Consider the following 26799-nt stretch of genomic DNA (forward strand, 5'->3'; position numbering starts at 1 on the left):
AACCAGACATGTAGCCCAATGGAACAGAATAGAAACTGCAGAAATCAATCCACACATTTATAACCAATTTATCTTTGGCAAAGGAGGTAAAATCAATCCTGGGAGCAATGACCATCTTTTCACCAAATGGTGCTGGGAAAACTGGATCTTTACATGCATAAGTATGAAACTAGACCCCTACCTTACACTTTACACAAAAATCCACTAAAAGTGTACCCAAGACATCATTCTATGATGTGATACCATAAAATTAGTGGAAAATATTAGAAAAACTCTGCCAGACATTGGCATAGGTAAAGACTTCTTGGAAAAGCTCAGAAGCACAGGTAATCAAACCAAAATTGACAAATGGGATTACTTCAAGCTGAGAATCTTCTGAACTGCAAAACAAACACTCAGCAAAGTGAATAAGCAATGGACAGAATGGAGGAAAATATTTGCAAATTATACAACTGATAAAGTGTTAATATACAGAATCTATAAAAAGCTTAAGAAATTCAACAACAAAACAAACAATCCAAAGAATGGGCAATAGATTTGAACAGACATTTTTCAAGAGAGAAAAATCAAATGGCCAACAGTGCCAAGTGCACTGGAAACACCAAATTTTATACATTGAAAGGGTGAATTTTTTTAAAAGTTTATTTTATTTATTTGAAAGGCAGAGTTACAGAGAGAGGTCAAGACAGAGAGAGAGGTCTTACATCCAATGGTTCACTCCTCAATTCGCCACAACAGCCAGAGCTGTGCAGATCCAAAGCCAGGAGCCAGGAGCTTCTTTGGGGTCTCTGATGTGGGTGTAGGGGCCCAAGCACTTGGGCCATCTTCTACTGCTATCCCAGGCCATAGCAGAGAGCTGGATCAGAAGAGGAGCAGCTGGGACTAGAACCCACATCCGTATGGGATGCTGGCACTTCAGATAAGGGCTTTAACCCATTGTGTCACTGCACTGGCCCCAGAAAGGGTGAATTTTATATTATATAAATTAAATATGTTTTTAATAAGAAAAAATTGATTTCTGTCCATCTGAAGGGATCTTTAAAAGTGACATAGTACTTTTCTTGCAAAATTTAGGATATTGACTGTATGTGTCACAGTGTGAATCTTTTTCTGATCACACCTGCTTTCATCTCTACATGCTTCATGTATTTGTATGTTCATATTTTTCTCAAATTTGGGAAACTTTAATGTTATTATTTTATGTTATTATTATAATTGAATAGACTTTTCAGACCATTCTTTACATTCATAAATTCTCAAGATCATATAGTTGTTCATTTGATTGTATCAAGGAGATCTTGAACACCATTTTCATTCTTTTTTTTTTTTTTTTTTTTTGACAGGCAGAGTGGATAGTGAGAGAGAGAGACAGAGAGAAAGGTCTTCCTTTTGCCGTTGGTTCACCCTCCAATGGCCGCCACAGCTGGCACGCTGCGGCCGGCGCACTGCGCTGATCCAAAGGCAGGAGCCAGGTGCTTCTCCTGGTCTCCCATGGGGTGCAGGGCCCTAGCACTTGGGCCATTCTCCACTGCCTTCCCAGGCCACAGCAGAGAGCTGGCCTGGAAGAGGGGCAACCGGGACAGAATCCGGCGCCCCGACCGGAACTAGAAACCGGTGTGCCGGCGCTGCTAGGTGGAGGATTCATTCTTTCTAATATCTACTTCAGATTTCTTCAGATTTCAAAAGACTACCTACTGGATCAGATTTTCTTTATTCTGCCTCATCTAATCTGTTGTTAAGGATTTCCACTGTATTTTTTTATCTAATTTATTGACTACTTCATTTATAATATTTCTGTTTGTTTCAATTTCTCTCTCTTTTCTGACTTTCTCATCCATGCCATGCACTGATTTTCTAATTTCATTTAACTGTTTCTCTGTATTTTAGAATAACCTTACAATCATGCATTTAATTTCTTTTTCAGAGATTTCGTCAACTTCTCTTTCTTCACAATCCAATGTCAGTTCATCATCCTGTTCCTTTTTTGGATCCATATTACTTACTTTGATCATATTTTCTGTATTTCCCCATTTATTTTTGTGCTTCTTGAAGGTCTCTTGTTTCTGTCACTATTATAAGATTTTTATTTTAATTGAATACTTTATTCCTGGAGATATGCCTCTCAGTATTGTTTTAGTAGAGTGCTTTATCTTTAATTCTGGTTATACTTTGTAATTAAAGTCTCCCTATACTTTTATTTACTATAGTTGATGGCAGCTGTAGTAGGTATCTGAGCTGTTCCTGTGATTCATTGCAGTCAATGGGATTCCTGTTGCAAATCTTCTGGCATCTCTGGAGGGAGGAATTGGTGTGATGAGTTTCTTGGGTACCGGGATCAAGTCTTGCTGGTGTATCAGTGTTCCTGGATCATAGAATTCCAGCCAGTATAATAGTTGAGCACTGGGGTTGTGGGATCAGTATAGACTCCAAAAAAATGTGAATTTAGAGACTCTTAGCCACTGCCCAGATCCAGAGCTCCAAGAGCAGGTAGGACAGACGGATGCTTTCTGAGAGATTGGATGGGTCTGTGACTATGACTCTGGCTCTGTGAGAGCAGGACAAACTGTCTTGTTCGGCTCTCTTTTTGCTGCTTAGTGAATTATATTGAGTGTAGCTATTCAGGCCTGAGCATTAAGTCAGCAATAATACCCAAATCTGACAGTTTCTGTGAGAGGAATTGGAGCCTGGAACCCTGAGCTCTATGCTTTGCATAAGTTGAATGTACATGCTCTAGGACTGCAATCCCAGCAAGCCATAATGATTGTAATCTTTGAGCTATAGAAAATACTAAAAGATGATGACCACAATGTACTCTAAATACATAGCCAAATATTGAATATTTATTAATGGGGTTCATTTTATATGTATAATTATAGATATACAAATATATCTATTATATAGTGTCGCTCCCCCTCTTCGTGGAGGAACGACACAGGACCCTGCGCTGTTCTTTCTTCTGCTCGGCCCTCCCCGGGTTTGCTGCTGGTTCCTCCCGGGTTGGCTACTGTCCCTTCCACCTCCGTGGAAGGGCGGTTCCCCCTGGCCACTTTCCCCACTTCCGCAGTGGAGCGGCACACCGCCGGCCGGCTCTCTCGGGGGCTGCACAGGTGTTCCCCTTAGATGTTCCCCTTAGATGTTCCCTGGTGCATGCCATCTCTCTCCTCCTTTATAGTCCTCCTCTGCCAATCCCAACTCGGCTGCCCACACGCCGAGTACGCTGCTCTCCTCCAATCAGGAGCAAGTCCTACAGTTTATTGGCTGAACTGGAGGCAGCTGTGTAGAAGCTGTTTTCTCCTCTCCTAGCGCCATATTGTGGGAGAGCAGATGCATAGAATAAGTCTTAATTCCAGTAACTTAGTCTAGTCCGAGTTGCTCCCCACAATATAGCATATATAAAACATATTTTTTAAAATTTATATATTTATACCTACACAAATAAATCAGAATATTTTGTTTCAAAATCTCTAAAGATAAAAATCCTATGTGTAAGATATGTACATTATTAGTTTATCAATATATTTATTGATGGTCATTAGGTGATTGTCGTGTAGAACTTGTTTACCTACTCTAGATTCTTCATCTTCCAAAAACAGGCTACTCTATACTGTCTGATCAACCTTTCTGAAAATTGGGAATGATCAAAGCTGTTTAAAAGTTGCCAAGCTGAGTTCTGAAATTGTGAATTATTAAATGTCTTCAAGGTCAGGTTTCCTATATCCTTGAATTTTAACATATACTGTAGCTCCAATGCGCACATACCATGTTACATCTATTATGAAGTATAAGATCTTCCACACAGCTAATTCAAATTTTTAAGACATAGCTTGTAATTTCCAATATTTCCAAAATGTTTTTTGGGACAAAAATACAATAGGACCAATTAATAGTTTAATTGATCTCTTATGATACCCCAAATAAAAATGTCCTCCTTCAGCAAGCTAAAACATTGTTAACAGATCTTAAAATTATGTAGATAAATTTCATAATGTGTGACTGAGAGGACCTCTTTTAATTTCTATTTCTTGGTTCTAGACAAATCAAGTTGGAAAAAAAACTTAAATTTATATCAATTATGCTATTTCAACCTAGTCAGGAAATGAACCTGGGATTTTTCCTTCTTTATGAATGATCTTAGGGAACCATCTATAATGTGTAAAGGATAAATCTAAATGTGATAGTATGTGGCATGTAGGTCTAGGACATCTACTCATTTGTTTTTGCCATTTCTAACTGCCTAATCTATACACTAGAAGTGATTTTTCTGTTCATAATGTATTTTCATTAAATTGCAAAAATGTATATCTAATTTTTCAGAAAATATATCATCTCATCAATATTTCAAAATTAGGAGTTTAATTAAGTTCTATTAAGTTCATTAACTATATTTCAATATATAATTTTCAACAGAACATTGCTTAAGAAATCCATGTTGGGATGGCCAGTGATTGAAAACACATGCTTTCTTCCAAAGATAAATTTACTATCATGGCACCAGCAGAGTAACACAGCTCAAGAGATAATACAGTACCACTTACTGCCAAACTTTCAAATAGTTACAGGATCCTCTCTTGTTCTTGGCCTCATTCAGAGTTCAAAAGGCAGTTCAGGGGTGGGCATTTTGTCTAGAAGTTGGGATGCTGCTTGGTCCACCAACATCCCATGTTGGGGCATCAGGGTTCAAATTTTGGCTACACTCTTGATGTCAGCTTCCAGCTAACCCATACCTGAGAAGGCAACGAATGGTGACTCTACTGGTCATGTTCTTGTAAACCATATGGGAGACCTAAGTTGAGTTCTCAGCTTCTGGTTTCACCCTGGCCCAGCCCTTACATTAGCATGAATTTAGGAAGTGAACTAGCAGATGGAGTTTCTCTGCCCATCACTCTGCTTCCCAAAATAAATAAATAAAATATTTTTAAATAATTGATTCAAATGCTTTCAGTTTAAGACATCATAATGATATCTGTGCGCTGTCCATAGATTATACGCTCCTTCAAATGTATTGTTAACTGAGAATAGGAGAATTAGTGTGTTTTTTTTCATCTGCTGCTTTTTTGTTGTTAAAGAAAAGCATATGATTTTTACAAACTTTATGCATTTCATAAATACGAATTTACAGATATAGTAAATTTGTTCCTCCCTCCCTCCTTCTGCACTCCCATCCTGAATCCTCCTCCCTCTCCTATTCCCATTTTTCTTTTATTTTTTTAAGATTTTTATTTATTTGTTTGAAAGGAAGAGCTACAGAGAGGCAGAGGCAGGGAGAGAAACAGAGAGAGGGAGAGGAGAGAGGGAGAGGGAGAGAGGGAGAGAGAGAGAGAGACAGAGAGAGAGAGAGAGAGAGAGAGAGAGAGAGAGAGGTCTTCTATCTGCTAGTTCACTCATCAGATGGCCGCAACTGCTGGAGATGTGTTGATCCAAAGCCAGCAGCCAGGAGTTTCTTCCCAGGACTTGGGCCATCTTCTATTGCTTTCTCAGGGCATAGCAGAAAGCTGGATGGGAAGTGGAGCAGCCGGGACTCAGATCAGTGCCCATGTGAAATGCCAGCCCTGCAGGCTGAGGCTTTACCCACTATGCCACAGTGTCATCCCCTTATTTTTTTAATAAGATCTATTTTCAATTAACTTTATGCACATGAGATTAACCCTACACTAACTAAAGAGTTCAGCAAATATATGGAAAAAAATACTGTTCCTCAACAGTTGAGACAAGGACTGTTCAAAGTCACCACATCTCAAAGTGTCAATTTCACTTCTACAGATTACCTTTTAGGTACTCTATTAGTTGCCACATATCAGGGAGAACATGTGAGATTAATGTAGTTTTGAGAGTTATTGGTAAGCATGTGCTGCTGTCTGTCTATTAATTCAGAATGCTTTTTATCCTGTTATGGCTGGCCTGGGATCTACAAGATACATAAATAAACACATGTCAGGTAGTACGAGTTGTGTGATGTATTTTAGAAAGATATTGCATTCATGAGGGAAGCTATGATCCCGTAGATAAGGTTAGAAAAGATCGCTATCATCTCCCATGATCTATCTGGTTTGAACTGATCAAAGTACAGAATAAAAATGCAGATATTTTGGATATTAATATCCTTGCATCTTCTCATGTCTGTGAATTTTGCCCTGTACTAAGTCATTCTGCCAGATGTTGCTACTGAAAGAGTATTTTGATAAGTGACTTCTATGAGTCTTTATGAATTATACTAACTTTTAAATACATAGTTCATGTAATCAGAGTTCTGATAACTCTGGGTATACACATCTTGATCTTGCACTAAGAGAATATACAGCATTATCGGCTGTTTAACTATTGTAAACACTATGAAAGGAATTTGTTCTAGGATTTCAATATTGCTCTAACAAGGAGTTAAGGATTCAGGACACTTGATGGCTTTTTGATTTCCTGGTATCAATACACTGTCGGCTCAGAGTATCCATCAAATAGTTCTAAAGGTCTGAATATTTTATTTTCTAAGCATTTAGTGAACATGAGAAATCGCTGTAGATTCTTTTGGAGAAAAAAAATACTGTGGTAAACCCTGGTGTAGTGTCAGGCAGTTCCTTCTCAAGGAAACTTCTCTACTTATGTCAAGGCATTTTAGGCCTAAGCAGTGATTTATATTTGGGAACTGAGCAAAAATCACTGTTTTTTAAAATGTCATAAGTGATACAAGAGTGTTGGTCCTTTACAGTAATATATATTTAGAAATATTTGAACAAAGTCTTCATTTTTCTTTTCTCTTCAAATACCACTGTTGAATTAAATTCACTGAAGAAAGATCCTGATAAGTCAGGCCCTGATGGTTTATTATTTTGGTCTTGCTGTCAGTTTTATCCAGTGTATTTCTTTTGCAATTGTTTGTTTATAAATCCAAACAGTTCTTAGAATAATATTAATTACCAAATGGCCCCAAATGTTCTGGAATCCTCTCATTTCCAACTTCATAAAAGCACAACACATCAGCCCTGACAAACAGCAAGCCCTTTGATGGTTCTGGTGATTTTCTCACTATCTCATCACTTAGTTAAAGGAGTATGCAACAACTGCCAAAAAAAAAATATAAAATTGTCAATGAGCAATTAATTCTGAACAGCCATGAACTGTATTGATTTAGTTAGTGTATCCCCTTACATTTGTGCCCCATCTCAATTAACCATGAATTATTTTTATTACAACATAGAAACTTACACAAAATATAATGAAATAAAATCACAGTGATTATTTATCATCTCTGACAATTTATATACTTCAAAAATTGAAATCTATATCTGCTGGTATTATTCATAAGAAGGCACTCAAAAGACACCCAGGATTAACTAAAGTCAGGATATCTGCCTTCATGGTGGCTTACCCCCATGGCTATAAATTTGTGTTAATTGCTGTTCAAGGATTCAGATCCTCTCCATACAGGCTTCCCTACAGAGATGCATGAATAAACTCACAACAAAATATTCAGCTTCTACCAGAGTAAAAATATCAAGAACTCAACTAAAAAGAAATTTGTTTAATCTTATGAATTTAACATTTCTAAACTATTACAATTTATATTAATTTTATAAGCAGCTCAATTTATAGAAAATGAGGTATATTTGCCTCAGGGTAAAAGTTAGTAAACATTTTTGTCATAATTACTCTACAACCTTGTATTTGTTATGTAGATTTTCTTCTTAATCAGAAAGTTTCAGACTCTCTAAATGTACTTTTTCCTTGAAGACAGATTAAAGTAGAATGATTCAATTAGATTAAAATGCAAGCAAGTATTACTCAAAGACTTAAAATTCTCCATCAATTCCTTTATCTGTCCTCTATTAGTCTCCAGGCTGATGTTTTAGTTATATTTGTAATATAAAATTTTATATCAATCTCCAGCATGAAGTTTTTCAATGGCTCAGTACTTTTAGGATGAACTTAAATTTTAACTTGGTATTTAAGCCATTGAAATCAAAAAAACTAATTTTGTATCTCAAACTTTTGCAAAAACTTACATAAAAGTGCTTTTCCATTGCCTTTGCATGGCCCTTTTCATTGTGATTGGTACCTTCCTGCTATTCCATACTTTTCCTACCTTTCTTTTCTTAAGTCTTCGTAACTCCCAAGGATGTTTTCTTCTTGTATGAAACATGGCCATCAATTTCCAGGATGAGTTCAATATCTTATTTAATAACACTTGCAAGTTTTCTGTTATTGCTACCAATTCCTCCTTTTAGTGTTGAACTTAAATATTGCCTAATTTGGAGGAAATTTATAAATAGTCTAAGGCATAATAATAATGTGAGTTTTTCAATAGAACTAAAGAAATAAATATGAGGAAGAGTTTGAGATTGAAGGAACAAAAAAGAGCTAACTCCAACAGATGGAGAGAGCTTATGGTTAGGTAATTCATGTAAAGCTTCAGATATTGGTGGCTTCTGAAAGAATAAGCAATAAACAAAGGACTTCAAAGAGAAGCTACACACCTAATGGCATATTTCATGGGTAAAGAAATGGAATGGGCAATAGTAAGACTGTTTCTTTTTCAGTTTCTATTACTGGTTTCTTTTCCTTAGTCTATCCCTAAACATTAGAATTGTATCTTTCAGCATTCTGTTCTTGGCCTACTTCTCTGTCTCAACATAGTACAAGTAGGCAACTTTAGGTAATTTCATGTACCTTTTGTTTTCTACCATTTCTTTTTGCTTATAGCCTCAAATTTGTATTTGCCAATTCCATAGTGAGTCCCAATAAAATAAATTTAGCCAAACAGTGGTCTTCTATCTTGGTTCTTAATTAGGATTTCCAATTCAATACAAAAATGAGTTCAGTAATTATTCTCCAAATGCACTATTGCTTCAACATTTTTTTTCTTGCTATATAGCAATAAGAATTATTTAGAATGAGGAAAGAACAGGTATTAGACATTCATGCTTTACTGAGAGTGCTACTAAAATTCAGGCATTAATATATCTCTCCACAGAATCTGAGTTCTTACCAGCTTTGTGTCTATCTGGTTTTATGCATAATAATATTTTAATATGCTATCAACCTCTCTGTTATCATCCAGTGTCCACCATCTTTCTCATTAGATGTTAGACATTTCCATTTATATAGTGTTCTTATGCCATACTTTTTACTCTACACAATATTGATTTCAATTGTATTATTCGCTTCTCTTCCCAAATATAAACAGTGCAGAGAATTCACATTATGTGTCAGATTGTTTTATACATGTATATTCCTTTATTAAAAATGTTCATGCAGGCCTTTTTTTCCAAAAAATTCCTTATTTTTCAGTGTTTTAAATAGACTTTATTTGACTTTTTTTTAAAAATTCTTTCCACACAGAAGCTTAAGTGGGCAAGCTTTCTTGTAGTATGTAACAATGTTGCCCTATTCTTTCATAGCTTGCATTAACTCTGAGGAGAAATCTGCACTCATATCTAAAACATGTTTCTCCTGAGACTTTTTTTTTGAAAGGCAGAGTTAGACAGTAGTGAGAGAGAGAGAGATAGAGAGAAAGGTCTTCCTTCCATTGGTTCACCTTCCAAAATGGCTGCTACGGCTGGCATGCTGACCAATCCGAAGCCAGGAGCAGGTGCTTTCGCCTGGTCTCCCATGTGGGTGCAGGGCCGAAGGGCTTGAGCCATCCTCCACTGCCTTCCTGGTCCATAGCAGAGAGATGGACTGGAAGAGGAGCAAATAGGAGTAAACCCAGCGCCTCAACCGGAATAGAATCTGTGGTCCAGCACCGCAGGCAGAGGATTAGCCAAGTAAGCCACACTGCTGGCTGAGACTTTTAAGATATTTTCCTTTTTTTTTAATTATAAACACTTTTATTTAATAAATATAGTTTTCCAAAGAACAGTTTATGGATTACAATTGCTTCCCCCCCCCATAACTTCCCTCCAACTTGCACCCCTCCCATCTCCCGCTCCCTCTCCCATTCCATTCACATCAAGATTCATTTTCAATTATCTTTATATACAGAAGATCAATTTGTATATATTAAGTAAAGATTTCATCAGTTTGCACCACACAGAACATAAAGTGTAAAATACTGTTTGAGTACTAGTTATAGCATTAATTCACACTGGACACACATTAGGACAGAGATCCCACATGAGGAGAAAGTACACAATGACTCCTGTTGTTGACTTAACAATTTGACACTCTTGTTTATGGCATCAGAAATCTCCCTAGGCTCTAGTCATGAGTTTCCAAGGCTATGGAAGCCTCTTGAGTTCGTTGACTTCAATTTTATTTAGACAAGGTCATAGTCAAAGTGGAAGTTCTCTTCTCCCTTCAGAGAAAGGTACCTCCTCCTTTGATGGCCCGTTCTCTACTAGGATCTCAGTCGCAGAGATCTTTCATTTAGGGTTTTTTTTTTTTTTTTTTTTTCCAGAGTGTCTTGGCTTTCCATGCCTAAAATACTCTCATGGGCTCTTCAGCTAGATCTGAATGCCTTAAGGGCTGATTATGAGGCCAGAGTGCTGTTTAGGACATCTGCCATTCTATGGGTCTGCTGTGTATCTCACTTCCCATATTGGATCGTTCTCTCCCTTTTTTACTCTATCAGTTAGTATTAGCAGACACTAGTATTGCTTGTGTGATCCCTTTGACTCTTAGACCTATCAGTGTGATCAATTGTGAACAGAAATTGATCAATGGGACTAGTGAGATGGCATTGGTACACGCAATCTTGAAGGGATTGTATTGGAATCCTCTGGCACATTTCTAACTCAACCATTTGAGGCAAGTCCAATTGAGCACGTCCAAAATAAGATATTTTCTTTTCCACAGCTTCTGACAAATATAATTATTATGTTTGTTAGTGTAGTTTTTTTCATGTTTCTTTTTTATAATTGTAGAATTTCCTTTTTTTAAGATTTATTTATTTATTTGAAAGTTAGAGTTACACAAAAAGAGAAGGAGAGGCAGTGAGGGAGTTCTTCCACCTGCTGGTTCACTACCCAGATGGCTGCAACAGCTGGAACTAGTCCAATCTGAAGCCAGGAGCCAGGAGCTTCTTCCAGGTCTCCCACGTGGGTACAGGGGCCCAAGGACTTGGGTCATCTTCTACTGCTTTTCCAGGCCATAGCAGAGAGCTAGATTGAAAGCAGAGCAGCTTGGACTAGACCCGGTGACCACATGGGATTCTGGCACTGCAGGCAGTGGCTTTACCTGCTATGCCACAACGCTGGCGCTCTTCATGTTTCTTGTGCTAGAATTTTGTTGAGCATTTCAGATCTACAGGCTTATAATTTTCATAATAACTTGAAAAATGTCAACATTTTTTCATAGTAAAAAAAAAAAAAACCACAGACACAGATTGTATATGTTTAACATGGCTGCAGTTAATGACATATTCTGCAAGTCTTCTACCACTCATGGAACCATTGTTACAATCTTCAAAATAAACCTTGTCACAATCTCTGTAGATGATTCATATTCATCCTCAGATTGTTCGAGATTTCCCTTTTCAACTTTAGCTTTAGAACGTGAGCTGCATGGTAGCCTGAATGTAATATCTATGAGTTTCACCCCATGCATTTTTTGTTGAGTCCCTTCCTAGGTGAGGTCCATGAATCCTTTAAAAGCACTGAATCTTTTGGATTACAGAATCTGAAGAGGTACACTTTTCCCTGTGAATGAATGTAATTGTAGCCATAGTCATTTTATACTCTCTAGGGTATGTTGCCAAGCCACAATGACATCATATAATTCTGAGTTAGCAACAGAGCTAAAAAGGTTTGGCTAATTATCTTTGTTGACAATGAATAAAGTACAAATGTTAGTAACTTTGTAATTAAGCTACCTTATAAAATAAATCATCAACATATTAACTAATATGTTTCTTTGTTAATAAATGAAAATATATGAAGGACTTTCTGTGTAAGGAAATCAGAACACTGAATATATGCTATAGCTGATAATTATCCTCTGTTGTGGCTTTTTTCTTGATTATCATTTTATTCAAGGGACATTTTGGTTTGAGTATTCTCGTAATTTCTCTTCTAAAAAATTTGATACATAAAAGTTTTGGTCTGTGAAGATTTTTCTACCACTGCTCATACACTGAGCCAAAACTGAAACTGACAGTTAAGAGAAATATTTAGATATTTTAAGAGAATATTTAGATGCTTTTTTCTTAGGAATTTTTAAAAGATAATAATAATTTATATGATCATTTGAATCATCTAAGAAAAGAGGGTATATAAGGTTTTTTTAATGTTTTATTTCAGTTATTTTCATTGAGAGGACAAATAAAATTTGTTTTGGAACAAGGTAGGTGCATACTTTAACTTGCTAAAGTATATAAATTCATTTTGAAGTTCTTGCTCTGGAAAACATCCATGTAACATTAAAGTTGGATGTGGTTCCTTAACTATTTACATATATCACAAACTATGGTAAATGACAAACAATGTTTAAAGAAAATACATTATCTCTTTCCAAAGCTATGAATCTAATCATATTTAAGCCAATACAGTATATGTTCCATTTTAGTACCCTTAAATAATTCACTAAAATGAATTTGATTTAATACATTGTTTTTTGCTTTGTGAAAATTTATCATAACTTCTATTCATGTAGCAATAAGAATTACTCTAATGAGACATAGGATTAATTCTGGAAGTTTGCAATGACATTTCACCTGGTTGTGTTCTAGTTATAAGTCTTTTCTTATTCTAGGATGGATCATACCAAAAAAAGAGATTTCTCAGAAATGGCATCAAAGACTCCTATGACTTATTGGATATCATATATTCCTCAGAGTCTTTTTGTCTTGATACCTAGCTTTAGAAAAGTCAAAAGTGTCTAAAATGTTAAAAGATAAACCTCTAAGAAGACACTTTAAAGAAATTTCAAGTCTTCCAAATGTTTAAAACATAAAATGTTTATTACAAGATTTTCTTAGACATCCCATGCCTTTTTCATTTTATGTGCTCACAGAATTATAGGAAAATATTGATGGCTCACTTGCATATAAAAACTAGGCTATTTAAATAACTGGGGTTACAGCTATACTAAATTAAATAAGACCAAACATAAAAAGAATTACTTTTGAAATGAAGTTTTCTCAAACAATATAATCTTCTCATATCCAAACAATGAGTTTCAATAGAAAATAAATCTTAATCTCATTAGTAAATATTTATAAACCTGTTTGAATCCAGAGCTGTATAAAAGAAAGATTTGCCAAAGTTTCAATGAGAATATATTTAAAATCTCCTGTGTTTCTATGAGAAAACTATATTCCAATTAGTAAATCCCTCTAAAATGTACTTGACCTTCCTTCAGGATTACTTAAATTGATATTTAAACATACACAATTATCTATTATTAAAAGCAAGTCAGCAAATGTTCAAAATAAGTTGTATTATCAACATTTAAGGCTGATAGAAATATATGAAAGGAGAATAATAATGGAAAATTGCAAAAAGAATTGTACTTACTCCCCCAATTCTAAAAAACATGATCATTTTCCACATTGGCTATAATTGTAATTAAACTTCAATGAAGTAATTCTTTAGTCAAGACCTGCAGATGATGCTCGTCAGTGTCTTTCCTGTACTTCCTCCACCAGAAGCAATATGTATCTGAATGCAGTGTTTATAGCAGCCGTGGACTTCCATGGGTCTCATACAGGATATCAATAATATGTGTTATACACTAAAATTTTTGATATTGCTTTTTATGACTTCAAACTATATATTAAAGTGACATAATATTATCACTTCTGAATCAGTATTTTTTTGACAGGTAGAGTTATAGACAGTGAGAGGGAGAGACAGAGAGAAAGGTCTTCCTTCCATTGGTCCACTCCCCAAATGACCACCATGGCCGGCACTGAGCTGATCCGAAGCCAGGGCCAGGTGCTTCTTCCTGGTCTCCCATGCAGGTGAAGGGGTCCAAGTACTTGGGCCATCCTCCACTGCCTTCCCAGGCCACAGCAGAGAGCAGGACTGGAAGAGGAGCAACCGGGACTAGAACCTGGTGCCCATATGGGATGCTGGTGCTGCAGGTCGAGGATTAGCCAAGTGAGCCATGGCACTGGCCCCTGCATCAGTATTATTTTCTAAAAATATTAATTTTTATTAAAAATACTTAAAAGACCCTGTAATTATACAATCATTTAATTACATTTTGCAGGGTCTTAGTCCACTCGAACAAGGATGGACTGCGTCCGAGGAAAGGTAAGTGCTCTGCTTGCTGTTTCGCAGCTTCCCTATCCTGGAGACGGTCAGATGCAGCCAGGAGTCAAGTCAAGCAAGAACTCATTTATTGTACGCATAACAAAGCCTTTAAAAGCATAAGACCACAGGGTTATTGGGGCAGGGCATAAGGACCAACCAGTTACTTAAAAGGTCATTTTACAGAGCGATTTTTTACAGGACCAGCCATATGTCTGTACACTCTTCATCAGTTGTCGTCACCTCCACTGATGCTGCGTGGCAATCAGCTTTGGTGGTAAACAACTTTGGGTACCACCTACTGTACTTCCTTTGGGTGCCATCTTTGAATTGCCTCATGTACCTAATTTCCCCGCAGATTCCCCCCTTTTTGTTTTATATTAAAGAGAGAGAAAGAGGAACTGAGCGGAGAGTGTGCCTGTCTTAGGTTGTCCCTGCTGACTGGGATCAGCCCTTTAGGGAGCATGTCTGTCTTAGGTTGCCCCTTCTGGGGATCTTACCCATCTTTGACTACTATTCTAGCTGTTAAGGGCTGCCCCAGGGGATCTTACCCATCATTGGCTACCGCCTCAGCAACTCAGGGTATTATGTATTATAACTCTACATCTTGGCAGTGGCCATGGGCAAATGTATATAATTTCCAATCTGGTGCTTGAATAGCGGCATAACTCGGTTTTTGAAGAGTGGCATATTGTTGTCAGACCACCATTAACTAGACTGCAGCAATGCAATCTTGGACAGTTTTACAAGGAAGACCAAGGGGTCCACAAGGGGGAGGAGGTAAGGAAGCCATCTCCCAAGGCCCAACCATAGGTAGCTAGAGCTTAGTTCATTACTATGTTTTTCAAGGTCTTCTTGGAGGGTCTTGATCTTGTCCTGGACAATGCTGGAGCAATTAGCATAAAAGCAACACTCCTGATATACAATGATGATCCGGTCACAATGAGGCAGAGAGTCCAATATGGTCTTTTTATGCCTGTAAGAGAAAAGAAAAATTACTCCTCAGGAGGGGGTCCTCCTGGGTGACCTTCTTTGGCAAAGGGGAGATATTTAAGGTTTCTCGCAGGTACCCAAATGGGATTGGAATTCCCCTTGAGTAAAGACACATCCAAATCCTCTACCAGCACTTATCATTGGCCTGGTCCTTGCCAGCATCCCGTTAGTGGGTTTTTCCATTTTACCCTAACCAAAAGGTAGGGTACTCGGAGGGACCAATGTTTGTGAAAGATTGACAAGGGCTGATGTCTTGGAAAATTTAAAATATTTAAGGTGAGCATGGCCATTTGCAGCTGGTCTTGTGGGGGTATGACTCCCCCTTTTTGTTTTATAAGTTGTTTTTTTTTTTAATTTATTTTTGATGATTGTCCTTATGGGTTGTGAGGAATTTTAGTACATTGTTGAATCATTTTACATCTTGGCAGCACTTTTAATCTAAACATTCCGATTGGTTATTATCTCTGCAAGATGAGAGATATATCTTTTGACATATCCAGGGTCCCTCTGGAGATACCAAATTTTAGATAATTTAGAACTTTGATTTTTAGCAAGTCTGTTAAAGATGCCAAGAGAACTTAGAGTATCTGGTTAAAATAGAATTCCTTAACATTCTGAAATGACAGCCATTTATTTAATTAGGGCGATTTTAACATTTTTAAACCAGATGTAATCATAATGATATTTAACATAGCTTTTTAAGACATTTTTTTAAAAATTTTTTATCAACTTAAACTTACCAGAGACAGTAAAGTACACAATAGATTACTTCAGCAGAACATGAATTTTATGCCTCTTGTTGTTGAATAAACCAGAAATAAAAAACCTTGAACATAAGAGTTAGCACATGAAATCATCACATAACTCAGAACTATTTGATAGAGTCAAAAAGAGCTTACAGGACCTAAATCTAGAAATGGCAGAGTAACCAATTTAGCAGACACTATTAAAAAGAGACGTTACAGTTTTTGTAAAAACAGATCTATAAAAGTAACAAGTTTAAAGCATATCAAAGACATGAAAAGCTTGTATACACTGAATTTACTCTCATTTTCATAAGACCACTTTAGCTGAAAAGCAAAAACATGAATACAACATAGGTCTGACATCATTTACAACATTTTAATGTACTTTCCATAATCTGAATTGATTCAAACAGCTGTTATTTTAACAAATTTAGAGTCTCATCCTTTGAGAATTCCAGGGATCCAACTGGAAGCCTCAAAGTTGGAAGACTCAGTTTAGAATTTAAACTGTAAGAGAGTCAAACCGCTTAGCCAAAAATTAGTACATTTATCTTGAGCATTTTAACCAAGGCTCTGGGCTAGATCTGATTAGATTTAAGGTAATCACTTAAAAATTAAAAACAGGCAAATAGATAGACTATAGACCAAGTTTGATCATTGCTACAAGGTGATTAAAATTAAAATTGCATTTATCTAAAAGAAGTACTAATAACCCATGGTTGTTTCATTGAGTACTGATTACTTGGAAACTTGTTAAAATAAATTGCAAAATAAGTTCAGCAAGTTACAAATCAATATTTCTAAGAGTAGTGAACTTCTTAGATTAAAAGAAAAATTAGTTACAGTTGCCTTTTTTTCCCCCTAAGAATACCTTAGGCCCCATGACATCATAGTCTATCAGCCATGTGGGACTGCTTCTGAAGCAAAGGTTCAGGCAGCTGTCACAGTTCCCAAACCTGATTTTCCTGTCTGCCTTGCTCAAGATAAAACAAAAGAGCCATCAGAAGGGTGGGATACCTAATTTGTTTCTCAATATTCAGGGAGCCCAAAAGGATGGGATTACCACTCCCTTGCTATTTTTATAGTAAAATTGGAACAAGAGAGGGACAACAGACTAGTTGGAAACCATGGAAACAGCCATTCGCAAACTTGCTTGGGAGAGGATCATTGATAAGACAAGGAAAGTAGACTTTGGACCAGGCCTGGTTCTAAAATAAAGTCCAAATTCCTAGGTGGGAGGGGGAGGTATAGTGATCTGAGATAGTGAAGTTGGGGTCAAAAACATGGGTGGCTGAGGTTTTGGCTTAAACTTTGGTGGCCAATAGGACCTTAACCAGAGAGCAGTACACATAGAAGGTTTAGATCAAAGACAGAAAATCTTGAGCATATGGGATCTCCTTCCATTTTCCCAAATGTTCACAGAAGTGATAAAGATCTTGAATATTTTCAGGGTTAAACTACTTTGATTTTGAGCTGATCCCTCAGGGCCAAATGCCACCATGGAGGGGCCACTTTAAAGGTGAGGCATTGATATTTGAGGTCTGGTCATCAGCATAGGAGCCCATTGCTTAGGACAGGGAAACACAACTCGAAACAAAGCGGCAGAGAATGAGAGACTCCTGTAGGGCTGGAGAAAAAGTTTCATTAACTGCAAAGAGAAAGACCCATTAGGTTGGAAAGGGTTAATGGATTAAGGTTCTCACTCCCACAGCTAAGACCAGCAGTAGCCAGAGGCATTTCCCTTAAATGGGGAGAAAAAAAAAAAAAAGCAGCCCTAGGGAGTACTCTCCCTAGAGATGTCTGGTCATACCTGCATAGTTGAGGCAGGCCGTGTTGACTGGAAGAGAGTGCAGAGAAAGGCCATGGTCCCCCATTTACAGAGAAGACTGCGCATGCCAGGGCCTAGCAGGACTGGCCATGGGGTTGGGTAGGTGCACTGTTTACAAGATTTGTGGTGGCCGATCCAAGGGAGGGGAATACCCATAAAGGAGTGGCCACATGGGCAGAATTGGAGGCGCAGTGGATTGAGGCAGCTCTGGGTCTTTAGGGGTTGCCGCCACACCTGAAGTCTCCACCTTAGTTTTAACTGCCTCTGGGGATGTAAGAGCCTCCCTCAGGCCAGTGCAGGCTGTGCGATGATCAGCATTCATTCCTTCCCAAACAAGCATCTTAACAAACTGATCCCGAAGGTCCCCAGCCAGCAACTTATGATGGACACTGTGTTGGACCCTGGCTGTAAAATCTGGCAATGACTTTCCCGGTTTCTGTCACACCTCTGCGATAGGAGATTTAGTGGGCCCCTCATCCAGCTTGTACCAAGCATTATGTCCTGCCTGCCTCACTTGTTCATGGTACGGAGTGGGTAGCACGGCTTGCTGGTTCCCCATAGAGAATCCATCTCCCGTCCCAGCCAGCATAGCGTATGTAATAGGGATAGCCAGCTGGGCTGCTCGGTTAGCTTCGGCCCTCACCCGGCACTCTTCCTTAAAGAAGGTGCACCACTTTATGAACTGGGAACTCATGAGGACTGCCTTGGCCACGTCCGACCAGTCCTCGGGGACACATGGGTGATAAACTATGTCTTGCAGCAGGGTTTGGGGCAAGGAGGAGTTCGGCCCATATTCTGCCACTGCCCTGCGAAGCTCCTTTAAGTCTTTCGCTTCCCAGGGATACCACTCCAGAGGTCTGTTGCTGCCGGGAGCTAAATTAACAGGGTAGGCCTGAGGTGGTAGGTTCCCAGGCCCAGAGTTCACTTCCTTACTCTGCTTTATGTCCACTGGATAAGCTTCCACATAGGTCACCTCATTTCTCCTCCCTCCTCCCAGGCAATCATAAGGGTTCAGATCATGCAACTCCCTCTGCAGCTCCACATAGGGGGAGGCTGCCTCTGCCCCTGGGAGATACGGGGTGGGGGGAGTTCCAGTTCTTCTGGGGCTAGGCAGGGTGATTTTTACTTCCATTTTTACTTCAACAATGTGCATCTCCATGGGGTCTCTGCATTCCTGATCAAACTTAGCCTATTCTCTTTCCCTGACATCTTTCTCTGAGTCTCTGGGCTCTCCCAAGTCCTGTATGGCCTTTAAGGCCGGGTCTTCTTTGGATGAAACCACATTACCCATACTGAGGGTTTCACTTACCCTGAGAGACCACTTAGCCTCAGCTGAAAAGTTACTGTTCATGCCCCACGTTGGGCACCAGATGCAGGGTCTTAGTCCACCAGAACGAGGATGGACTGGGTCTGAGGAAAGGTAAGTGCACCGCTTGCCGGTTTCCCAGCCTCCTGATCCCGGAAACAGTCAGATGCAGCCGGAAGTCAAGTCAAGCAAGAACTCGTTTATTGCACGCGTAGCAAAGCCTTTTAAAGCACAAGACCACAGGATTATTGGGGCAGGGCATAAGGACCAACCAATTGCTTAAGAGGTCATTTTATGGGGCAATTTTTTACATGATCAGTCATATGTCTGCACACTCCTCATCAGTTGTCACCACCTCCACTGATGCTGCAGGGCCAATCAGCTTTGGTGGTAAACAACTTTGGGTACCGCTCACCTTACTTCCTTTGGGTGCCATCTTTGAATTGCCTCTTGTGCATAATTTCCCCACAACATTTTATTATTTTGGTTATTATACCATCAATACATTTAAAAATCAGGTACAATGAACAACGATTTTACATTTGTTATATTTATTTACTCTTTTTTTAAGGTTTATTTATTTGAAAGGCAGAGCTACAGAGAGGCAGAGAGAAAGAGAGAAAGATCTTTCATCTGCTGCTTCACTCCACAAATATTTGGCCAAAATGCCAGAGCTGGGTTGATCTGAAGCCAGGAGCCAGAAGCTTCTTCCAGGTCTCCCACGTGGACCCAGGGGCCTGAGAACTTGGGCCATCTTCTACTCCTTTCCCAGGCCATAGCAGAGGGCTGGATTGGAAATGGAGCAGTTGGGACTGGAACCAGCACCCCTGTGAGATGCCGGCACTGCAGGGGGCAGCTTTATCCATTAAGCCGCAGCCCTAGCCTCTATTTCCTCTTGATATATACTATTCCAAGTAATTCTATATTATTGAACTCATGTTCATGTGGATATATTTTGCGTTTCTGAAGGGCAAATCAATCAGAAAAGTAATGATAAATTTTCCCTAGGAAGTTGTGAAAACTGACAACTCACAGGATAGTATCCTCTTCCCTCTATCTTCACACAAATTTTGTTGACTTACACTGTAATTTTTGAGAACATAAAGACTTGGAAAGCATTATTTTGATTTTTCAGTCTCTCAGAGAGGATGGACATGTTTTCAAATGTTCATTGGTCTTTCAACTAATCTTTATCAATCATTATTTTCATTTCCTTTGGTCCTTTATTTCCTTCAGATAGTTTATAAATTTTCTGAATACAAACTTCTATTGTTTAATGAACTGCAAATATATTTTTGAGATTGTATTATATTTTATATATTTTTTAAATATTTATTTGTATTACACAGAGAAAGGAGAGTCAGAGAGAGAGAGAGAGAGAGAGAGAGGTCTTCCTTCTGAATGTTCACACCCCAGTTGTTCGCAATGGCTGGAGCTGTGCCAATCAGAAGCCAGGAGCCAGGAGCCTTCTCCAGGTCTCCCACATGGGTGCAGAGACCCAAGGACTTGACCCATCCTCCACTGCTTTCCCAGGCCACAGCAGAGAGCTGGATCAGACGTGGAGCTACTGGTTTTTTAACCTGCACCCATAGGGGATGCCAGCACTTCAGGCCAGGGCAATAATCCCCTGTACCACAGCGCTGGTCCCTATGCTTTTATATTTTAATGTCTTCTAACAATATTAACATTCATTTATATATCAGTATTCTATATTTATCTTTTTAAAAGTGTTGCTGATTACATATTATCATATATATATATGCATATATATATATATGTTACTGCCTATGTGCCTATGTTGTGTTTGATGTTTGACCTAACCATTTTTTTTTTTTTTTGCTTATGGATAGAAGTCCAATTTTATTTTGTTTCCATGTAACATTAAATACTAGACACCTAAAATTTTTTTCTTTTCTAATGTCTTTTCTGTAATATATCAATTTTCCAAATACATGTGGAACAAAGCCCATTATTTTTCAGTCTATAGTACAGAATACTCTGTATAAGATATATTTTGTATTCTGTAGCACTGATTTTTTTTCAGTGTGTAAAGCTACACCTAATTTAGGTTGTGATTTCAAAATGTGAGGAAACTTCAATTTCTTTTCTTCAAAGCTTTATACTTTACAGCATTGAGGGTAAATGCAATTAAATACATTGAAATAAAATGGATGAAGCTCACAAATGCTGTACTGTGTAAAGAAGCCAGATGCAGAAAAGTGTATACCATATGATTTCATTTAAATAAAATTCAAAAGCTGGCGAAATAGTCTGTGGTATTAGAACTCAGGATTGTAGTTATTTTGGGCAGAGAAATATAACTTGAATATAGCAAGGAATGGGTGGGAGTGTACTAGTTCCTGCTTTTTTTTATTATTCTTGATGTAAGTTAGATGAGTGCTCACTTCGAAGGAAAGTATCGCACAATGTATTTTTGTGTTTTTTTTTATGTAAAATTGAATAGTTTATGTGAAATTATCATTAGCCAAGAATTCTTCTCTCAGGAAACTGCTAGCGATGTTCCCCCTGAATTTACTAAAATTTTTGCTATGAAAACATACACTGGAAACTTCAGATATAGCTGGCTAGTATCTCAGCAGCAGAAACTATGGTTGATTATCTTTCTTAGTAAAATTCCAACTTCCTTTAAATTTTTTTTTATTTTTATTTTTTGACAGGCAGAGTGGACAATGAGAGAGAGAGACAGAGAGAAAGGTCTTCCTTTGCCATTGGTTCACCCTCCAATAGCTGCCGCGGCAGGTGCGCTGCGGCCTGTGCACCCCGCTGATCCGATGGCAGGAGCTAGGTGCTTCTCCTGGTCTCCCATGGGGTGCAGGGCCCAAGCACTTGGGCCATCCTCCACTGCACTCCCTGGCCACAGCAGAGAGCTGGACTGGAAGAGGAGCAACTGGGACAGAATCCAGTGCCCCGACCAGGACTAGAACCCAGGGTGCAGGCGCCACAGGCAGAGGATTAGCCTATTGAGCTGAGGAGCCAGCCATTATAGCCTCTTAACCTCCCTGGCCACAGCAGAGAGCTGGCCTGGAAGAGGGGCAACCAGGACAGAATCCGGTGCCCCAACTGGGACTAGAACCTGGTGTGCTGGCGCTGCAAGGCGGAGGATTAGACTAGTAAGCCATGGCGCCGGCCCAACTTCCTTTAAATGTTAGTATAACATAATCTCTTCTCTTTCTACGTATATATCATACCACTGTTTCTCAGTAATTATATTTGGCCTTTCACTCCCCATCCATATGAGAATGGCCTTTTCCTCCACCATTTCTTCATGGGCCCCTTTATCTGCTCCATCTCCCCAGTGTACTTGAACGTTGGCTTTCATTGCCAGACGTTCAGTTGTCATCCACACAGTTTGTTAAGTAATTCTAAAGACTACTAAACTGAGCTCCAAGCCCATATATTCTGTATATTTATTTGATTGTCTGAAAGTTATACATATATTTGATTTCATTTTTGTGCCATTTTCCCTTTTAAAATTCAAGAGGTAAAAACTTGACAATTGCCATGGTTTTCTATCACTGGGCTTTTAATCAGCTCTCAACAAATCAATTAATAATAATTGTTGGAGCAGTAACTTAAAAATGGCAAAATATATCCTTTGACCTGTTCTCCAGAAAGTGAGGTCAGTGGTCCTCTCCACAGATAGGCTTGACATCTGCTATGAAACAATAGTCAAGAAGTGGCGATGTACCATTTTCTAGGTCCCATAGTAAAGTAATCTCCATTTTATATCTACTCTGGGGAAATACAGTTTACATGTAAGAAACTCAACTGCTATGCTGCCCAGAAGACTATTAGCCTGTGGAGAATAATTACATAGAAAGATGTCTGAAAAGCCCTCATTCCAGTCATCTTAGCCAAGCAGCAGACTTAGACACAAGAAGCATTCAGTTCTGAATGGTTTCCACTGTAAACCACCCTCTCATAGACGTGTACTCTGAATTAGGTACAGACAGAAGATACAGAAGGAAGGTGCATCAATATAATATATGTCACACATTACAACTCACAAGTATCATCATATTGAATGGCAGAAAAGTTGAAAATATTCTAACATCTGTCACAAGATGAGGATTCCCACTTTAACTACTTTTATTTATCACAGAAGGGGAGGTACTCACCCAGGTGTTCAGATAAGAGAAAGAAAAAAGGGAGGAATGACATACAGGGGTAGAATTTGGCATAGTGGGTAAAGCCACCACTTCAGATGGCAAGAACACATATCACAGGTCCTGGTTTTGCCGCTGATTCCAAACTGCTGATAACACGTACTGGAAGCTGATACATGATGGCTCGTGGGCCAACCACATGGGAAAACTAGACTGAATTCCAGGCTCCTGGCTTTAGTCTAACCCCACCCTGGTTGTTTCTGGTATTTGGGAAATGGATCAACAGATGGAGGTTACCCCTCTCCATCATCTATATGTATCTCTCTTTCTCACTGTCTGTTTCAAATAAAATTAAATAAATAAATAATGGAGATCTAAAAGGCACCTGTATCAGAAAGTAAAAAGTCAAATTTTCATTGTTTGCAGAGGGAATGATCTTATATGCAGAAACTCCGAAAGACTTCACTAACAAAGCTAATAGAACTAATACAGAAATTTAGCTAATTTGGAGAATATGATCACACCATAAAAATTAGTAGCAGGTACATGTATCAATAACAAATTTCTGAAAAATAAAATAAAGAAAGAAAAATTCCATTTGGACTTAGAAAAAAATTGCATTGTCCAAATACACATAAAACCTGAAGCAATCAACATATTCAATGCGTTCAGTATGAAAATACTAATGATATCCTTCATATAGTCAGAAAAAAATTCTAAATTAAAATTGAAAGAATAATAACCCCAAAGAGCTACATACAAGAATCTTGACCAAAAACAAACAATAGCAACAAAAAGAAACCCAGATGTATCACACCACCTGACTTCAAATGTACTACAATCTCATAATAAATAGACTATTGCCATAAAAATATACACATAGATCAATGAAACAGAACAGAGAATCCAGAAATAAGTGCATAAATTTATAGCCAACTGATTACCCAACAAAGAAGCTACAAACTCATGTTGATGTGAAGTCCAATCTCTTTACTAAAGGGTGCTAGAAAAAATGGACATAGCAACATACAGAACTTCTATTCCTTATTATATGAAAATCAAATCAAAATGGTTAAAATATTAAAAATGGACTCTGAACAATATGCTATTGTACTATAAGAAAAACATTGCAGAAATACTTAATGATATTTGACTGAGTAAACATTTTGGTCTAACACAAAACCACAGACAACAGAAGAAAAGTAGAAAAATGCTTTATGTCAAACTTAAAAACTTCCATCACAGCGAAGGAAACAAACAGCAATTATTAACAGTAGAAAAGATTTGCAAACTGTTCATCAAATAAGGTGTTAATATCCAGACTATATGAGGATATTTAGGAAAGTCAGTGGGAGGGAAATGAAATGTGTACATAGATTTTATAATATGCAGTTTTCATGAAATTTTGCAGAACCCCTCATAAGAATGGGTTTCCACTTTCTTGTACCAAAATAACCATATATTTTAATTTTAGTTTTCTTGAATATTATACAAGTAAGAAATCTAACAATTGCTAATGAGGATGTAGAAAAAAAAGATAATGCTTGACACTATTGGTGGTAATATACATTGGTCTGTTCATTATAAAAAACAGTTTAAAGATTTCCTCCAAAATTAAAAATAGTACTATTTCACGACACAACAGTCCACTAGCTACCTAAAGAAACAAAATTAGTATGGTAAAGCTATATATGCCCTTCAATGCTCATTGCAACATTGTCACAATAGCCAAGATATGAATAGAACACAAATGTTAATAGTTTATGGTAATGTAATATATATTTCCAAATAGCAGGATGAATGCATTTGGAATGTTTCTTCATAAAGAAATGCTAAACATTTGATATGCCAATTTTCCTGATTTGATTGCTAATAAATGCAAGACTCAAAATACACAGAATACACATTGTACACACTATTACTATGTATCAGTTAAAATTTAAAAGTAGAAAAATATGCTTAAACTATACCAATTCTCATGTTCACAAGATATATCTGAATTTTCAATTGACATAGAAAACTCTCTTTGTAAACTATTTATATTTTAATATCATCTCTCACTGTTCTGTCTCCTTTTATTTGTTTCTATTTTCCTGGAAATTTTCATTTATTCCCATAATTTACTTCTTTACACAATATTTCTTTTCTAAAATTCATTTCTTTTAGTATGAATATTCTTATGAATCACTTCCTCTAACAAGACTTTAAAGTCCCAAGAGGTAGAGTTCCTGGCATAGGTCCCAGAGCCTTCTGTGTGTAGGGCTGTCAAACACTCTATCATCCTGTGTTCAGTGAGAACTTTGTTTATCTTCCCTATTATACTAAGAGCTCCCAAAGGGAAGCTATTGTAAACTTCCTACATGTCCAACATCAAGTAACTGTGTCTCATGTCTTATGTACTGCAAAAATAGAGAAGAAATAAGTAAAAAGATGAATACTAAACCTGAAAATTTTCTAATTAAGCATACTAAAAATGTAACTTTATAAACAAATGAACTAAAAGAATCATAGATTTATTCTTAAAATTATATTGCATTATTTTATAAGACATGTTCTAATCTATAATTTGTTCAAAATTAGCACTTAACATGAAGTAAATGTTCCTTGTTTACCAGTACCACTGTTCTAATAAAGTTAATCACAACTATTTATAAGGTAAGACTCTTCTGTCTCCATTTTATAACTGAGAAAATTGAAATTCAATGGATTTAGAGAGTCTGCATAAGTTTACAATGCTGTACACAGGCAAATCTAGAAGTAACTCAAGGTAGTATTAAAGAACCTGTTTTGCACAAAGTCTCTGAACTACTCTCATACATACAAATGCTCAAAGATTTTCTTACTTAAGTTGGGAAAAATCTTTTGTAGTACATTTTATTATTTGGGCTTCTACATACATTGTTCTTTCAAAACATGCCATTTATAAAGCAGAAGTATGATTTTAGGAAGAAATAGAATCTTTTATCACTTGTATGTAAGTGACATAATAACTGAGTAAAAAAGTCAGTGTTACATGTACATTTTGCTACATTTTATTTCTAATAGTTGATAATTTTAAGATGTATACAGGTGCAAATTTTCTATCACATATAGTTAGTAGTGAATATTCTTCCTAAATCCCTAAAAAGCTAGTTATTTCACAGGATATTGAAAAATTTTTTGTAACTTGTAGATCATTTCTGAAGTTGACAAACCCTTTCATGTCTATATTCACCCTTTGCTTCAACTCTCCCTCTGTTTTCTTCATTCAATTATTCTTCAGTATGGTTTAAATGGATAGAAAATTTTCAAAATATCCTCTTCCAAGCTTTTAAAATCATTTATAGACCATAATTGTATAGAAAAACAGTGGACAGTTACTAGAGTCTAGTTTGAATCTTTGTGTTTTCCTTTCTTCTTGTTATTTATTTGGTAATTCTGAGAAATGTTGATAAATTTTAAAGGAATTCATTGAAACTATAGCTAGACTCAGTTAATGTCAACTTGTAGTGTAGTATCTCCTCTGGAAGAAAAAAAAAAAGTAACATAGTTTACTACAGTGCTCTCTGGTATGAGGTATCAAGAAGCTAAAGTATTGTTCCTCCCACAGCTTTATAAATCCAATTACCATATATAGAAT

General features: G+C 37.4%; 1 protein-coding gene across 2 annotated transcripts; it reads right to left on the minus strand.

Moving 5' to 3' along the window:
• Positions 1-14146: 14146 nt before the first annotated feature.
• On the minus strand, positions 14147-19288 carry LOC149126542 (endogenous retrovirus group K member 24 Gag polyprotein-like). Of its 2 annotated transcripts, none has more exons than XR_016233823.1 (3): positions 19057-19287; positions 15914-15999; positions 14147-15156 (listed from the first exon to the last, which is right to left on the minus strand). XR_016233823.1 is itself a non-coding variant. In XM_089332817.1 (3 exons), exon 1 carries the CDS (start codon positions 18904-18906, stop codon positions 18187-18189), a length of 720 nt encoding a protein of 239 aa, XP_089188943.1. In that variant the 5' UTR covers positions 18907-19288; the 3' UTR covers positions 14147-15156; positions 15914-15999; positions 16791-18186. The 2 variants fall into 2 exon arrangements, 1 of the variants encoding a protein (XP_089188943.1); XM_089332817.1 differs by having other exon boundaries at positions 16791-19288.
• Between the last annotated feature and the right edge of the window lie 7511 nt (positions 19289-26799).

This window comes from Oryctolagus cuniculus, chromosome 5 (genome assembly GCF_051225735.1).
Source record: "Oryctolagus cuniculus isolate XC-2025 breed Fujian yellow rabbit chromosome 5, ASM5122573v1, whole genome shotgun sequence".
Lineage (NCBI taxonomy): Eukaryota > Metazoa > Chordata > Mammalia > Lagomorpha > Leporidae > Oryctolagus > Oryctolagus cuniculus.